The 17,848-nt window shown below is 42.6% G+C and overlaps 1 protein-coding gene across 7 annotated transcripts in view; it reads left to right on the top strand.

Moving 5' to 3' along the window:
- Positions 1-16,034, top strand: part of ANK3 (ankyrin 3) — a 378,181-nt gene extending 362,147 nt beyond the window's left edge. For 2 of the 7 annotated variants that reach the window (XM_057421486.1, XM_057421484.1), the window contains 4 exons: positions 9,396-9,479; positions 9,605-9,664; positions 11,485-11,577; positions 14,648-16,034. In XM_057421486.1, the coding sequence (XP_057277469.1) occupies positions 9,396-9,479; positions 9,605-9,664; positions 11,485-11,553 (213 nt within the window). In that variant the 3' untranslated portion in view covers positions 11,554-11,577; positions 14,648-16,034. Of the gene's footprint in view, positions 1-1,213; positions 1,313-9,395; positions 9,480-9,604; positions 9,665-11,484; positions 11,578-14,647 lie in introns of all 7 variants that reach the window. The other 5 variants (XM_057421489.1, XM_057421485.1, XM_057421483.1 and 2 more) reach the window with 4 other exon arrangements.
- The last annotated feature ends 1,814 nt before the right edge of the window (positions 16,035-17,848 follow it).

The following is a 17,848-nucleotide window of genomic DNA, read 5'->3' as shown; positions in this document are numbered from 1 at the left end:
AAACCTTTGTGCCCTGTGGGAATCTTATGCTTTTTATTACTTCTTCTGGATAGGATTGGAGTATGATTTCTTTGCATGTATATATGCTTAGTTAGGATCAGAGAACAGCAGGAGATTTTATATGCAGATGAATACTGTCATCCTGCCCTAAGTGCTTTTTGTTTTATAGTCCTTTTTTCCTCCACCCACCCACCTATTCCTACTCTTATTTTACACATAATTTCTGAGAACTGCTTCTTGTTTGGGATGCCTTGGGTCAGATTCAAAGAGAGAAACAGAAATGCAGTTAGCAATATCCACTATTCATTACTTTAAAATCAGGTTTGGGCTTTCATTAAGTAGTTACAGAGAAAATTTTCAGATTTTTGTGATCAGAAAAGGTTGATTCAGCCAAATATCATGTGAGACAAGCCTCTGTCCTGGGTCCATCACACACATAGGTACAAAGCCCTCTGCCAGGCTTGTGCACACGGAGCCGCTCAGCCCCAAAGCTGAGGAGCTACTTGGAATTTGAAGGGGAAAACACTGGGGCTGTCAGAGGGCCCCAGGATGAAGTAGGTGCCTGCTTGCAATTGTGGTACTTGTTGGCACCAAGCTGAGACCTATATCAGGTTGTTCCCCCTTGCCCTGAGCTATGGTCCAGTTCCCTTCTTAAAAAGTAAAGAATGATTGCACTTCACACCACAGTTTTGTTACTTAAAAGTAGATAAATACTGAGCAGGAAAGCCATTTACATGGAGAAGTTCTTCAGAATGCTCATTTGTAATCTTTTTGAAGGTGCTTGCTCCACTGAATCTTTCTGTGTGACTCTATGAGGGAACTAACTTCCCATACCTTGTGAGTTTATAAAATCTGTTTTAAATGTTAATTTTTGAAGAGGAAAAAACAAAGAGGTTTTTTTTTGTACACAAGATTTTTAATTACTGTATAAGATTTAGGAATTCCACAGGTCAGATGCATTTCAAATACCATTTTCCTTAGACTTAAGAGCTGCTGAGATGTTCCATACCTGGTATCAAGCTGCAGCATGCTGAGGAACAAAAAGGCCTCTTCTCACCATATACATCAAGAGCAAAAAGGCGAATCATTATGTATATAATAGAGGCAGAAAAAACACTGTCCATTATAACCTCTGTTTTCTTCTCCTAGTCCTGATCAGCATGTTCTGTCTTGCAAATGTGCTGTTCAAATGTACTAAAACTGCATTTATTAGGAATGTAGTGACAGTGACAGTGAGCTTGAGAGTGATTCGAGTTCAGATGAAGAACAGAGAATTACTACAAGAGTTTATCGACGGCGGTTAATTCTGAAGGTATTTTGTGATTTGAATTCTTGAGGCAACTCTGGCATGTACATGGGTTTGGAGTGCTGTGTCAGAATGTCAGGTTTGGCATACTGGAGTCCCTCTGGTAGTTTGCTTTCCATTGCCAGTGTGTATTTATAACCAAGTGCTAGGTAGTCTTTCCTTGCTTAACCCAGAAGTCTATGGTTGTCTTATGCTGGAAAACAACTGTGCTGCATGGCATGTTGTGCCCTTCACTGCCACTGTTTTGCATGGCATCTTAAAGACTACAGCTAGATGCAGTGTGTTGGTCTGATGCAGAACAAAATGAATTACAGACAGATATGAGTGACTTTTCTTTTTCGTTTTCTTAAAAAAAAAGTATCTCTAAATTACAAGTTTAAAAATTGCAGGAATGTACATGAGTGGGATACAGGAGAGTATTAGCCATGTGCTCTGGTTGAAACTTGTGGCCCTAAGTGCTTAATGTGTTCTGGAAAGCCTCCTCAAAACAGCATGTGATCCTGATTTGAAACCTACCAAAGTTAATAAGAATCTTTGCATTGCTTTCAATATGCTTTATTTAGTATATTTATTTACAGATGGCCTTTATTTACAGCACAATGTACTTTATATACTGATAACAATAGCACAGTCATATAAAGAACTGCTTTTGCCCTCATATTTTTTCTTTTGTGTTCATATAGTATGGCATTATTTGCCTGCAGCAATAGCATAAGAAAATAATTCTGCACTGGAAACCATTATGTTAATCCCTCAGTAGTTTTCAGGATTTATTAGATTCTTACTAGAAAATCATGCAGTCAAGCCATGAAAAAGACAGCCAACCACCATAGTGCTGTTACAGCACTCGCTGAGTTTGCCTAAGTTATACATGACACTCTGATTGCACGTATCTGTATTATGGTTATTTGCATGCTTAGTGGAGAAGAGAATGCAATGCAGGCACTGCACCTTGTGTATGGTGTGGATGGCCCATAAGTTGCTCCACACAACTACTGATCTGTCCAAGATACAGACACTTTTGGAAAAGGTAGGATTCCATTTCCGAGTTTCTTCACCCTAAACTACTTCAGTGTACCAGTCAAGCTTCCATTTGGGAAAAGACAGGAATTGCAAAAATTAGCTCAGTAGAAGTGAATGTTTTGCCCGATACCTCATCTTTACAGGCAGAACCTGCTGTATTCCATGAATGGCCCTGGGCTGGTCAGGATATAACCCTTCATCAGTAATTCCCTCTGCAGATAAGACATGACTAGTAAGAAATAGAAATGTGGTTTCCATTTTCAAACAGGGCAGGTGGCCTGTGGGTGATTTAACAGACCCACAAATGCTGTTAAGAGTGTTTCTGGTAGGACGTAAAGTATCCATGTGCTGAAAGTTTTAACGGCTGCATAGTTGGCCTGTGGCTGAGGTCCTCCACCCAATTTATGTCTGAACTATTTTAGTGTCCGCTGGTTTGGAGTCAGGAAATGTCAGAGTAGAAAACAGAAAGTATTTAAAAGGCAGCCTTCACTTGCTTTCCAAGTGCATCCACACAGTTTAGCGAAAGGCACAGAAATTTGTTTTTAAATGTTGTGGTGTAATTTGGGATTGAACTTTTAACAGAGCAGTGGTAAAGCAGTGTATATAGTTTTGTAATCTGCAGCTAGTGCAGATGCAGTCAAGAGGGTGTGCATGGTGAGTTGAAGGCGGCTGAACCTGCTCTGTTGAGAACGTGTCTGATCTGAACTGGATTAGAAGTGTACCTTTCTCTTGGTTAGAAAATGCATGTGACACTTCTGTCATTTTTCTGATGATTTATAGCTTCTTTTTTATCTCCCACTCTGCATCACCAGAAAAGCTTAGAACAAGAAAAATTTTCAAAGCAGCAATCATCAGGCCTTTTAGGGAAAGAGTTTGATAGTGGAAATAACCATTTCAGTAAATATATTTTGATCATGTAAAGTTCCTGAAATGGTGGTATGAAATGGAAGAATGTAGCTTTAACATTGGTAGGGATCTGGACTTCAGTTTTCTGCCCTGAGGTTCAGTTTGGGAACTCCGAAATCTCTGTAAGAGCATGCACAGGCTGAAGAACAGTAACTTGTTCAGGGAAGAGGTCTCAGGATGCAGTGCTCAAAGGCATGGAGCAATGCTCTCGGCCTGCTGAGTAAAAATAACTCCTGTGTTTCTGCCACAGGGCCCCAGGCTGTGGTTGGGAGCTGCAGGCTCTTGCCTGCCAGTGCCTGCTTGCCTAGCAAGTGGGTCCTATGCCCGGTCCCACAGCCCTAGTCCCCCTCCGAGGCTCACACTGAGCATAGCTGGCATTGCTTGCATGGAGCAGTAGTAAGAGGAGAATCAGACTCTCCTTCTACTCCTGTGTTTTCTGACACTCTTGGCTAGCCAAATAGTCGTTATGGTGATGATGCAGAGTGGGAGGCAGGGGTATTTTCTGTCTGGCTCCTCTGTCCCCCAAGCAGTAAACTTGCCAAACACTAATGCTGAAATGCCCCAAGGCTTTTCTGCAGTCACACCTTGACCATGGGAGTACTTGTCTTACACTGTCTCATGTTACTGTTACTTAGGAGCCAGCACTAGAAATCTGTGTGGAGTTTGCATTCTCTGGAATAAGAACCATTAGAACATCTGAAGAAACTGGGCGCAGGCTTCACAAGTGGATGGCAGTGCTGTGGCCATGCTGCCAGTCTGCTCTGACAGCTTGTGCAGAGCTGCACATGGGAGCTCTGTTGGTTTAGTATAGCATGTATTCATTACTGCCTTCATGTTGCATTAAAAGCAACAGAGGTACTCATGTAGCCTGCAGGGGTAAAATTTGGTAATGCTAAAACCTTGAAGGTAAATTGAGTCCTGTGGAAAAAAAGGCTTTGCTATGTGCCTCCACAGCTACTTTCAGGGCTGAATTGCTTCATTACCTTTGTTCTTCTTTCCCAACTTGTTTTTCTTTCAGTGCCATTCTGCATTATTGCTAACACTGTTATTTCCGTTTAACTGCTACCTTAGTTCTCTGTCCTACCCCAGATATGGAGAAAAGCTTTTCTCTTCCCTGAAGGTATTTTCCCAGCAGTCCAAGAGCTGAGTCCTGTTAAGTGTTCAGCACTCTCAAGCACATTCCCATGGGAGTTAGCACTTCAGAGGGCTGAGCCCATAAAACCAGACAAGCAAGGACTGATGCCCATTTCCACATGTAATAGGATCATATTCTAACCTCAAGGTAGTGCAGATGTTTTTGGTTTTTCTTCCTTTCCCCTCTTCTGTTCACATGGCATTGATGGGATGGAGCATTGCAAAAGAAACGGGGTTTTATGGTAGTGCAGGAATGTGAGCAATTAGCACACAGGGGAAAAATAAGAGTGCTGTCACAATGTGCACATTCAGAGCTGGATCCAAAGCTCCTTTTATTCACTCATGACAGAAATCAGTGTCTAATTTTTCATGCTTTTTCAAAGGTTGTTAAATCTTTCATGGGTACAAATTTTTGGCAAAAACTGTTTAGTCAGATTCTTGCCAAAACATTTATGGTGGAATTCTGTAATGGAAAACAAAATAGATTTCTAAGAAGGGGTTATTCAAAGCTGATGCAATTTTCTACCTTGCACTTCTATTATTTCTTGCCAATTTATATTAAAGATTTGTCTCTTTCCGTGCATTTTGCCCATGAAACACCCTGTTACTGTGTGGAGGGTTTGTTTCAGCCACACTGCAGGAGTGGCATGGAAGCCTGAGCAGCAGTCAGTCAAAACTAGAACCAGCAGATTTCATTATCTTATTCAGAAGAAAATTATGGAAAGTGAAAATGTGGCCATCCTGTAGATGAGAAGAATGAAGGGCCTGTGCCCCGGGAAAGGCACATGGGAGTGTGTAGTCAGCTGAGCACAACCTCTCTGCTGCAGTCCCTGCCAGGCTGGGAGAGCTACAGAGTTGTTCTGCTCCATAGGTGCCCTCACCCTGGAAGGGACCGGTAGGGTCAGAGCTGCTGGCCTCAGTGAGATAATAACGCAGAGATAAATTAAAACGCAGACTGCAAGTGCTGTTGTAAGGGCTGTCCATCATGTTATGCTCCATGCAACAAGCAGCAGACCTATGACCCAGCTTTCAGTATTGGACTATGCCCTGCCCCATTTGCAGCACCATTTCCTTTCAGGTCTCCTTGGCTTGCCTGTTGGTTTGTCGGGTTTCCCTCCCCCTGCCCCCGTGGCTTTAGCAATACATCTGCAAGTCCAGACTCAGCACAGGCACAGGCTGAGTTGTGGCATCTGATTAGCAAGGTCTCCCTGAGTAGGCAGAACTCACTAATGAAAATTGCCTTAATGAAAGATGTTTGTTTCTACTGCCACTGCCATAGAAGCTTGAGACCCCAAGGAGACAGACAAGAGGCGCAGCTGCTGTTCATGCATTACAGGAATGTGATCTCGAGGATTATGTCTTGGTAGTGGCTTAGACCAGTAAGGGAAAAGGTCTGAGCACTCTGTACAGCTTCTGTTCCCACTGCCTCTGGTCTTTGGTGAAATTAAATATTTAGGATCTTCCCATCTTGTTTATTTCCACCTGCTTTTAAATTCCTTTTTATCTGTCTGGGTAAGAGACATCCAGCCACACCTTTTTCCTCCGCTGTTACAACAACACTAGATGTATAAAAGGGACTATTATCCCTCTAGTAACAAAACGTGAAAGAAAACCAGAGCTCAAATCTGCAGTGAACTTTGGCACAATACTGCGGCACCGACTGTATAACTCCATTTATCTGGAGGTCCCTGGGAACACCCGTAATCTGCAAGTAACTCTTAAGAAAATCAATGGAGCTGGCGGAAGACTTTGAGGAAGCTGCTCTTTGCTTCTCCTGCCCTGGAGAGCAGCAGAGAGAGGATACCAGCTGGTTTTGGCAGGACTACACTCCAGTGAGCAGGGTGACATTAAAGCACTCTGCTGTGCAAAGCTTCCTGGCATGTTCTGGGGCTGAGGCTTACAGACTGCCTTTGTATGGTCTAGTCCCAGGGATATAACCGAGCTTCCAGTAATCATGGTATTAAGTTTTCTCCCTGCTTTTCTAAAGCTGTTGGTACTGTGACAGTGATTTTAACTGGTCAAGGGTAAAATAAAGCTCACATAAGTGTGATGCAGCAGAAATAATTTTATTCTTCAGCTGTGACACAGATGCAGCAGCTTTGCGTTTAGAAACAGTTTTTGTTGACAAGGTCATCTAATGTGCCATTCTAACCCAAAGCTGGTTTGATATCTGACAAGTAAAACTGCCAGTGGATAAGGTAGTTTTGTTGGGCTTTTTTTCCTCACAAACATCCATCTTTATAACTGCATAGGATTACAAATGTCAGTAACTCAGATCTACCTCCTGCCAATTGTGAGCCTGCCTGCAATTTGTTTAACTACCCACCAGCAAGAGAATTATGAAAGCTGGATTTCACGCACGCTGACTGCTGAGTATTTACAGCATTTATCCTTAAACCGTGCTTAAAGGAGCATGTAGCTAATTAAAAAACAAGACTCATCATAGCTTTAAAACTGCATTTTTTTTCCAAGACACTTCTTTCAGTGCTTTGATACATTTTTCATTTTGAAGCTGATCACAGTAATTCTCACTAACTTGTTTTAAGGAATAACCTTGCTCATAGCAGCAGTAAGGAGTCAAAGGACCAGTACACATAAATAATATTACTGTGCCAGGTAGTCTGGTGACCTTGCTACTGGCCACGATGTTTTATTTCTGGTTTTCATGGGTTTTATTGTAGTGATTTGGAGATCCTGTTCATGAGAGGGAATGCCTCCATACGTCTGTGCTCCATGGGGTAAGAGGGACATCTGGGCCAAAGTTCCTTCTTGTTCTTTAGGGCACTCTGTGAAACCCTGCCGGGGAGTCTCTGAGCCCATGGGTGTGAGGCCAGGGAAGGAACTCTGTGGCTAGTTCCCCATCTGTTATGTTTCTGATTAAAGTATGAAGTCTCCAGAATCAGTATTTCCCCCTGTTTTGTTGTGGCCTGGAAACCCTACAGGTTTCAGTTCCCAAAACTTTTACAAAACTGCCTGCCTGCCGCAGCAGCAGTCCCAGTGCTGTTCTCACTTCTGCTGTCTCGCTCATGAGAAAGGAAGGAGTGGGCCACCATCACTGGGGCCCTGCTCACTGTGGGGGCAGCCTGTTACTTCCCTCCTCCTGACATCAGTGCTTAGGCAGGTATGTAATTTCTCCTTTCCTGGCCCCACAGAAGAGTCCTTCTGAGGAACAAATTGTATGGGACCAGCCTCGGCCCCATGTAAAGGTTTCAGCAGCCATTTGTTCTGCTGTGCTGCTTCTTGGGATACCATCATTCCCAGGCCTGGGGACCTCAGTTAGGTCCCTTCAGCCCTGGATGTTTCTCAGGTGCAGGTCCTCATCCTTATGTCTGTATGCAATGATGTCCACCTTGCTGTGGAAACTTCCTGTCTCTTCGTGATGCTTACTAAAGCATCAAAATTCAAGATTTACAGTTTCTACATAGCCTATGCAGGGGAAGAGACATGTAAAATGTCTGAAACTGTTTAATTACTTAATTACCAAATGGTGATTTTGTTACAGCGTTCAAGATGAAATAAGCAAAAATTCTGCACTTCTGAATAATGACAAACACTGACTGGGTACTCGGTTAGCAGCAGGGCTCTGCTTTTCAGTGCTCCACTCTGGCTTCTGCCTGCTGCAATCCCTCTGAAGTGAGGAAAATGGAAAAACATGACAATAGAAAGGACCACAAATGGCTTGTAAACAAAAGGAAATAATTATTCAGTTTAGAGCTCAGGAGTAGCATACAGACCTCATGTAATGTGCATTTTGAAAAAGGAGTGTTTGTAGGGTAAATAGATAAAAAAATAAACAAAGCATCACTGTACTTGTTCATTATAGAGCAGTGCTAGGAGCTTATATAGATGACTGTAGCATATAGACCACAGTAAACAGAAATTTTATTTACCCTGTGCTACTTAGTATGTGGAAGCATTATGAAAGCTTGCTATTGAGCTGTAATACTCTCTTTTTAAATATTATTTTGCTGTTAATATTGAGATGTTTTATGCAGTGTTTCTTTCTGCTTCCTCTTTCTAGTTGCTATTTCTTGCATAGTGGGTTGAGGGTGAGGGAAGAATAAAAGTTTTAATTATTTTTCTTGTTTGTTTAAAGGGTTATTTGTGGAAATTTTTCAAATGCAGGCCAGCTGTATTATGATTATGTTTGTTTTATTTATGTGAAATAAGTAAGCAAGACAGTGGATATTTTCAAAGCATTAAATGCAGTGATTGCTGAGAGGTTTGGAAGCATGACTTTATGAGGTAAAACTGCCACAGGTCTTCTGGAACATAAGTTTACAATCACCAGCTAGCCTTACACTCTAATGTCATTCATTTATAATTTGATCAATAATGCTTGTAGTGGTATTTAGTCACTAGCATAGCAGTTAGGAAACTGCATTTGCATTTATTTACACTGGTCCTATAAATTGCTGGTACTACAAGAACTGCTGCTGATTTCATAAGTCATGCACCAGACTGAGGCTCCTCAGCAGGTCAGCAGGCATTACTGTGCCAGGAAAAGTGTCACGTAAGATACCTTTCTCCGTTTTAAATACTGACAAGTCTTTTATGCATGTGTTTAAGATGCAAGCTATAGGCAGGGCTGTCTTTTTATGTCCCAAATTTCTTCCACCTTATTTTGGCGTTAGGCCATGTTTCTGTGTGTGCTGAGCACCCAGTGGCTATGAAAATCTAATGGATGTCTGATTAGAAATTATATTGTCAGGAATTTGTGCCTCCATCTCATAGGAGTCAGACTGACTGCAAAACAATTTGTTGCCCGGGCAGTGTCATGTCATGAATTAGTTAAAAAGAGCAATGTGCTAGAAGCTCATTACAGGTTTTAAGGACACATTCTGTACAGTAAATGCACAGGTATTGGCATGCTAAATGAGCAAGGCTTTCATACTATTCGTGTGACATAAAGAAAAATGTTACGTAAAGTTGAAACTAATGTGCTTGTTGCTTGAATTGCTGTGGAAGTATGTGTGGGTTTGACAGAACATAGGCTGTATTGCTAATCTTATAACACGTTCTTTAGGGTGAGGAAGCAAAAAACATTCCTGGTGAATCTGTAACAGAGGAACAGTTTACCGACGAAGAAGGCAACGTCATCACAAGAAAAGTAATCATGAATTACATCACTGCTGAGTCTTTGCATTCAAGTAACCTCTTTTAACATAACATACTTTCTCCCTTTAGAATCTAGAGGGGAAAAAATCAATACTTTTCATGTATTACTTCCTACAGATCACCCGGAAGGTATTAAGACGCATTGTTATCCCCCATGAGAGGAGAGTTGGTGAAATGGTAATGGAACGGGGACTATGAGGAAATAACAGTAGATGGAGAGGGTTGTGTTGACTGCTAGAAAGTGCTGCTAAAGGGCTGGGAGTTTGCATTTAACAAGAAGCCTTGGCAAAGTGCGGTGTTTGCAGTTATTGACAAGTTGTGTGTTTGGGTAATGGGGCAGGAGGGTCTCTGTCAGTGCTGTGTGTGCGCAGGGGCTGTGTCAAGGTGGCCTGGCTGAATTTTTTCAGAAGCATTAAGGTCTGTTTCTGTATAACAGGCAGCAGGCATAAACCATTGTTTTGGGGCCGGTTTGTGCCATCAAGATGAGCCATGCCTCTGGGTTTGTTTAAGCCCTTGCAGAACTTGTGCCTGACACCTGTAGGGTTAGCGTGTTGCTTTTTTACCAGCCCAAAGGAATGAGCTGCAGTTTGGTCTCCACCGGCTTCTCGCTTACCTGCATAGTACCTGTGTGCTAGTGACTGAGGGTTTTCAGGATATCCAAGCAATGGCATCCTCTACAGGCAAGCACCAAGACAAGATTTCATCCCTGGTGAATAAAATCAGAATTCCTTCTCCAGGGCCAGACTATGCCCAGCCTTTACCACCCCTAACAATAAAGGAGAGTAGTGGGAAGGGCAGCCTGTTTGTCCCAGCCCTTCTTGTGGGGGTCTCTGAGTGTATGAGCAGGTGCAGATAGGGTAGGCTGTGCCTCAGGCTGTCCTCTGTCCCAAGGAGGCGTCAGAGGAACGGGCAGCACCTCTGGAAACAAATGGCTTCAGGAGAGCTCATGCCGTGTTCCTCAGCACATGGCCCTGGGAAGTCCTTGCTCCCTTTAAGTTGTCATTGGTGTTAATGGAATTTTTTGTCTGAGTAAAGAGAGATTCGGAAACATAGAAAGGTAACAAGTACCCTTTATCTGCTGGTAACTAAAAAAAAATAATGAGGAAAGAAAATACGAGGGGGAAGGGATGATGACACAGAAATAAGAGAGTTGAAACAAACATATTCCCATCCCCCTTTTATAGGCCTCTATCAGGGAAAAAATAAATCCTGCCCAGCAAAGGGGAAACATTTTCAATTTGCTGCGCCAGATTAGATTAGTCGGAAGCTACAAATAGTTACAAATACATCAATGCAGATCACCCAAGGGGTAAATTCTGCCGATAACCACACGTAAACAGATGCCTTTCTCTGATGTGAATGAGGCTTGTGATTACTGGAGTATTTATTTTTAGATAATTATTGAGCTGCTTTTAATGAGCAAAGATGAACTTTATTTTGGGGTTTGCTGGTTTAAAGACATTGAAACCTGCACTGCTTGTCACTGTCATTGGTCTTATGTGTTGCTACAGTGGTGGGTTTTGCTGGCTTTCCTCCTCATGCCTTTATTCCGTTACTAACTCACTTTAAAGCACAGACGTTGTGAAACATCATAAGAGCAGCCACAGCCTATGCTGTTGCAAATGTCCGCCGATCCCAGCTGTCCCAGGAGGCTAGTTGGGAAAGGTGATTTTCCTTGACAGTGGCGCTGAATCTTACTGCAGTTGATGGCAGGGGCTCTGCCAAGGGCTGCCAGACATTGGACAGTCCAGCCCAGGGTCATACTGAAACTGTAGACCTGTGTTTGCTATTTGAAGATGATATTTCAGGCCTGTGCTTTTGCAGCTCAGCAGAGTGGATAAGTAGATTGTGTGTATCTTTGAAATGAAGTGTTGATGTGATTTAACTGCTTTTTGCTTGTACTGTTACAGCAAAATGCGGAGCCTGTTTCGGAAGCAGGTTTATAATTACGAGCACTCTCTGAAAACTATGTTAATGTTTATACTTTTCCTTTAAAGCAGGGAGAAGCTTATAAGGTTAAGACAAAGAAAGAAGTCAGACATGTGGAGAAGAAAAGTTACTCATGAAAGCTGAAAGCCAACCACTGAACGGTCAGTGTGATAATTTTCTTCTGCTGCTCAAGCCTTCTGCCAGCACAGCGCTGCACAGCATGGGGGCTAGCACCTGGGCTGCACAATGGCTTACCTCTCCTACCTTGACATTGCTTTTGAGCTGAATAGATGGCCCTTGGCCTTGTAAGCAGAAAATTGCCTTGAGTTTATATATAGAAACTGGCTTTTTCTCCTTGGAACATAAAGCAAAGCAATACTGAGGCGTGTGTAAGTTTTCGGGGAGTTTTACAAAGTCTAGTGCTTGGAATGCACAGCACTCTCTACTCCTAAAAGTCAGCTTCAACACAAATAGTAAAGGAGCTGGACACAAGTAAATCTACTGGGAGAGAAAAGCTTCTTTCGCTGTTGGGCATTTGATCTCAGGGCAGTTATGCAAGTCAAAGTCCTTCTAAGAGCCAGTGAAGTGTCTCAGTATTTGCAAACAAATAATCCTTACCAACTGTTTGTTGTGAATTTTATTGATCCAGCCTTAATGATTGTTACAAAACAGCAGCTGACAGTATAAGGGTTTCCCAGACTAAACCCAAATGCACAGACTAAGACACCCTACCAGGGGCTCTGTAACAGCACGCCAGAGCACTGTGGAGCCAGAGGCTGCTTTGTCATGATCACGTAGCTATAGTCAACAGCAAATGTGCTTGTAAATAAAGGAGTAGCCAGTCTGTGTATATCATTGATGGTCAGTCAGTTCTGTCTTCAGGTGTGCATTTTTAGGACCTTCATGTCTTTTTTCTACTCAGAACTTTTCTTAACTTTGGTGGGTTTTAGGAATTGGGAAGAGGAAGAGTTTATGAAGTGCAAGTCTATGTGTTATCCTTTCCTTATACATCTGGAACAAGATTGACTGTAGGACTTAAGAATAGGATAAACAGGACGTGGAAAAGATATCAGATAGTGATGTGGAGATAAAGGACAGAAGCAGGGACTCTCCTGTGTCATTTGTCCCTTCCAACTGCTGCAATGTAAAGACACCTGGTTGTACAGGCTTTCTGCATATGAGTAGTGCCATTTAAGAGCAGCAGCACACAGTGTGTGGGATCTAGCTGAGGGCATTATGGGATCAAACCCTAAGGAGCGAGCTCTTTGAGGTGACTGGCATGCTTTCAGCATCTGGTAAGCACCTACTGCGTCCACCGAGCATGACCACTGAATTCCTGCTTTTATTGAGAGCCCTCCCATGTGGACTAATAGAATAATGCTGTTTCATGCGACTTGCTGCTCTGAAAACGGAAGTGATTCTTTTGACACACCTTTCTCCTTCATAGAGCTCAACAAAAGAAAGCAAGCCAAAGGGAAAGCACTGCTTGTATGAAATTGTGACCCAAGTCAGCTCCAGTGCTTCTCTACTGCCAGTCTGCAGGGTGGGACCAGTGGAAATTTGTGAATCCAAAGGCACTGAAGGCAAGATGGGGCACTGAACCCCATAAGCATTGCAGATAAAGAGCCTGCTGGCATACAAACATCATGCAACACACATTGGGTGTAAGGGAGAAGCATTTAATTTTAACACCATATGGCATTAATAAGGCAGTCCTTGCCTAATATGTGAAACATATTCTGGCCTTCAGAAAGCTACAGTTGTGAGTTCCTCAGAAACACATTTGCTCCCATGACCACTGATGCATTTCTCCTCTGATTTCCAGTAGGCAACTTTTCTGTGCTAGAGCCCCTGAGGAACTTGGGTAGTCTTCCTTACATAATAAACCTTTGATCGGGGGAAACTTTGTCCTTTAAGATGAATCTCAGTGGTCCAAACTTTGATATGATAAGCATTACCAAATGTGTGTTAAGTAGTTGTGAGTCCAGTCAAGAGTCTATTGAAAACATTTTATTTGACTACAGAAGTGGATGTATTTGCATAGAAGAGATTGTCATAGAAAACCGATTTGTTTCATGATCACAAAAGAGAAAAAAAATCCTGTTTGGGAGGCAGAGGTGTTGCTTTTCTTTTGTATGTTTGAAAATAGCACAATATTGGCTAGATTTTGCTGTAAAACATCTTTGTCACCATTGCAAATAAATCCATTGTAAAATATAGGCTGAAAGAAAAAGACAAGCACTTTTGCATGCAGTTCTGCTGGACAGCACAGTGCGAGCTGGCGAGGTGAACAGGCAGCTTTTAGCAACAGGATAGATTTATGGCGGCCATAGATGTGGACAAGGACAGATTGTTTTAGCATAGAAGGACAGTGTGAGCACTCCTGGGAAGCATGTGTGGACCTGTGACCTGATTAATAAACAGGCATGTCCATGCCAGCCTGAATCCTGCAGGCGCTGCGCAAGACACACATCCAGACAGTGCCCAGGTGCTGGGGAACCTGCAGGTCTTCCAGCTCTCTTTGCTGGTGTGTTTCTATTTCTGCTTCCTGCATCCTTGCTGCAAGACATCACTGTTGTACAACAGATGTGACTAACTTGCTTTCCTTGCATGTATGCCTGCACGATGGATAGGCGAGAGAGCAGGAGCTGGACTCCCTGTCTCCTTGGTGCCACTCACAGAAGCCAGACAGGAGATGGATGGGGCTGCTCCTCTTCCTCGTTTTGTCCTTCGCCAAGCCTCCTAAAGGCTGGACTCCACATTCCTAGCTCTCCCAGTCATGTTTCCCGAGCAACTGGCAGAGGTGGACGTGCAAGGATTGCGGGTTTTCTCACCACTGCGGGGATGGTTGTGCACAATAAACAAAAATGTGCTGTGAAAGCAGCAGTGTTCTCATTCTGGAAAGCATGATATTTCTTCCACTACAGACAGAACCTAATCCTTGTCACCACTGGATCTGATGAGCTGATACGTTGTCTGGGGTGATAAAATGCAGAGTGTTGCAAACATATTTGTAAATCAGTTCACGAGCAACGTGGACATCTGCAGCTGCATTTTCTCTTCATGCCAGGAACTCCACTAATGTCCCTGCTTACCTAGAAATTGTGTGACTTATCCTATTGCAGAATTCCACAGTACCAATTAGAACTTTTCTGTTTAGTCAGGGAAAGGTGGGAAATGGATTCTAACAAGGTATTCTGAAATGATATGTGCCATCTTTTTTTTCCATAGGACTGTGTGCTTTTACTGCCAGTATTCTAGAGGGACACTCACGGAAGAGAAATCAACAGGAATTAAGCATTCACCTATAAAAGTGTGCGTGTGTTTGCTGCTTCCACACATTAACCGCATGGGTTTTATGAAAAAATAAAAAAATAAAAAAATTAAGTTAGCATGAGCCAATTTACAGAGCATGGAAATTCACGTTCATTCACAGAATCGGAGGGTGCGCAGTTACCGATGCAGTGTATATACAAGATGCCATGCTGTTAACAGCTTCTTTCAAGCAGTTTGATGTCATCTCAAAAGAAATAAATTCCTGTGGCCCGGGGGGATGTATGAAGACGAAATGGTTAAACCATGGAAAGACACTAAAATTACTAAAATCCAGAACAGCTCGCCTTATTTTTCTTGGACCCAAACTGTCAGGGTATAAAACACTATTTGTTTCTTTTTTAAACATCAATAGTTTTGCTGTAAATAAATGACACTGTATAAATTCTAACAAAATAGAATAAATGTTGATAAGGCACTGCCTTTTCGATCACAAACAGAATATTGCAAATGCATTGAGCAAGCTAGGTGTCTCAAATGGCTGCACCTACAGGGATATTCTGGGTGTATCTTCACAGATTCTTGTATATTAGCAATTATAATGTTTGTATATGCAAAAACGCTAGCTTGATTTTAAAAAAATCTTTAAAATCTGCTGCAAATTTAAATGATTCCCAAAATGAGGAATTCTGTAGTTCTGTGAAAATTTTTCTTCAGAGTACTAATATTTTGATGCATGTGTTTCACCTTATTTTGATTAAATCTTTTCCAGTTTTGCAAACACTATATTGCAACATGAAAAATAAGATTTTATCTGTAAACACAAAGCCCTTCATCTAATATTTGTTGCTGTTGCCAATTTTTCAATGAAATGACCTAAACCCCATAACATATACAGTAGTTGCATTATGGGGAGGGGGGTGCTATCTGTTCTCGCTTTATAACGGGGGTAATGCTTGCAGCTTTAGAAGTGGGTTGGTGCTCTAAGGAGCAAAAGTTTGGGATATTTTTAAATGAACTGAAGAGAAATTATTAGCTAATAGACTGGCAGCACGCTGTAAAATTATTACTGTATTGTGTACTGGCTATAAGATGTAGAATCTTTCAGTAAGCCAATCATCTGTAATCATCCTAGCAGTGTAATATTAGGTTGTTAAGGCTGCTGTGTTTTAAAGGGCATTTTTATTTGGGTTTTGGTGAAATACTTTAATTTGTTGATTATATTCATATGGAAACAGCATTCATTGATAATAGCTCTAATTACATATGTATGAAAACAACAAACACTGGATGATCTAGTTGATTATTTAAGCATAAAATAAATTGTGTTAAAACTCTTGGATAATGTGTTTTTGGCAGTGTTCTTGCACCCTAAGGCTGTGTGGCTTCACAAGGCCAGCTGTTAACCACCCCTGTTTTTTTACTGCTTTTCCTCTTGGTTTCTTTTGTCTGACCCACTTCCTTGTCTTACCAGTGTGACCAGCCATCACTTGGCAGGCTGTCCCCAGGTGGGGGAACAGGGGGAAAGCACAGCAGTCAGCACATCCTCAGCAAAGCTAAGGAAAACCCTCCTCTTGAGATGCAAAAGATGCCACAGGTGTCGGGTAGGGACCTGTGCAACAGGGGTACGTGCAGCCTTCTTCTCTAACATGTGATAACTCTGGACCTCCTCTAATTTCTTTTGCCCCATCAAACCCAGGAAAAACACTACTGAAAGCCATTTTCTCCCCAGTGTGTATCAGTCAGACCAGTAACCAACCCACTGCAGATGACATAAATAAACCGTATATCTCCTGTAGATGGCATGCACTTCTTGCATATCATAGGCGATGGACCACGATATAATAAATATGCCTGAAACTGAGTGTTTTAGGCAGCACTGCTGTGGGTTGCAGGCTTCTGCTTGGGTGCAGTAAAGACATTTTATTACTCAGGGTTCAGTTCTATGTGGCTTTCAAGACAACATGGCGATGATGTATTTTACCCCAGCTTGGCACCTGAGGAAACACCACTGCTACAGATCCAGCTCAGTCTGCTGCTTTATCTGCTGACCCACACAGGAAGCGGTCCTCACCTGAGATTGGTTTGCAAAGCTCTGGACTGTATTGAAAAGCACTTGGCTTCAGGAGAGTTTGTCAGCATTTCTGAGTTCTTAGGGCTGCCAGCTTTTGAAGCACTGACAGCACATGAAGTGATTTTCATCATTTTAGCAGCCAGTGTTGCAATTTACATTTTACCTAGGTCAGGATACAGCTGGTACAATACTGATGGTCAGGTCCTTGTGGAGGGCAAACGCCACTTACGCCACTGGAAAACAAACACATCTTATTGCAGGTCACAGTCCAACAGCAATGATCATACTCCTGGAAACCTCGCTGACAGGATGCCTCTCTCCCACTTGCAAGTATGCAGATCAGCTGAATGAAAAAGAATGTTTCCAGTAAATGGTGTGCAGATGTATGTATTTAATGTTGTATCATGATTTTACAGTTGGAAGCAAAGGCTGTGGTGATTACCAGCAGGAAGGCAGGAGGAGCACTGTAGAAGAGCTTCACTTAATCTCTGTAACAGCATCCAAGGGCAGCATTCCATTTGACTTACTTTCTCCGCTGCCTGATGCTTGTGAGGAAGAAAGCTGTGACTGTAAGTTGAAAGGTAGTTCTGGCTGGCAGAAGCTCTCTTTATGCAGGAAGAAAAGTGGGGTTTCCTGTGCACATAGCAGAGCTGTGCAGGGGAACCTAGACAGGTCTCCTGCTACTGGTAGTGGTTTATGTGGCACCTTCAAGCCCAGAGAGTTGGTCTTGACCATGACAGCACACACGAGTAGCTACTGGCTCACCTTGAGGCTTCCAAGGAAGCTTTTGAAGCAAGGCCCAGACATGGGTAATGCTCAGTGCCTGAGCAGGCTGTGGCAACAGCAGACGCACCTCTCAGGCCATCGAGGCAGGGTGGTCCCCACTGCTGGCAGGACCCAGTCCTCCAACTCAGTCAGTCATGTCACAGCTTGCTGCCTTCTGTGAAGCTTTGATACAGCAGAAATGACAAAGTTTGTAACAGGAACTCTGTAGCTTGATTTGCAGAGTTTAAAATTTCACATTAAATGTTGCAGAAACAGGATTTTCTGGATGTTGCTTTGTTTTGCACTGAAGTTATTGATTC

This window comes from Pezoporus wallicus, unplaced genomic scaffold (assembly GCF_028554395.1).
Source record: "Pezoporus wallicus isolate ANWC-B61680 ecotype Strahan unplaced genomic scaffold, APGP_CSIRO_Pwel_v1 contig_4816, whole genome shotgun sequence".
In the NCBI taxonomy this organism is placed as follows: domain Eukaryota; kingdom Metazoa; phylum Chordata; class Aves; order Psittaciformes; family Psittacidae; genus Pezoporus; species Pezoporus wallicus.
This window is presented reverse-complemented; position numbering and strand designations above follow the sequence as displayed.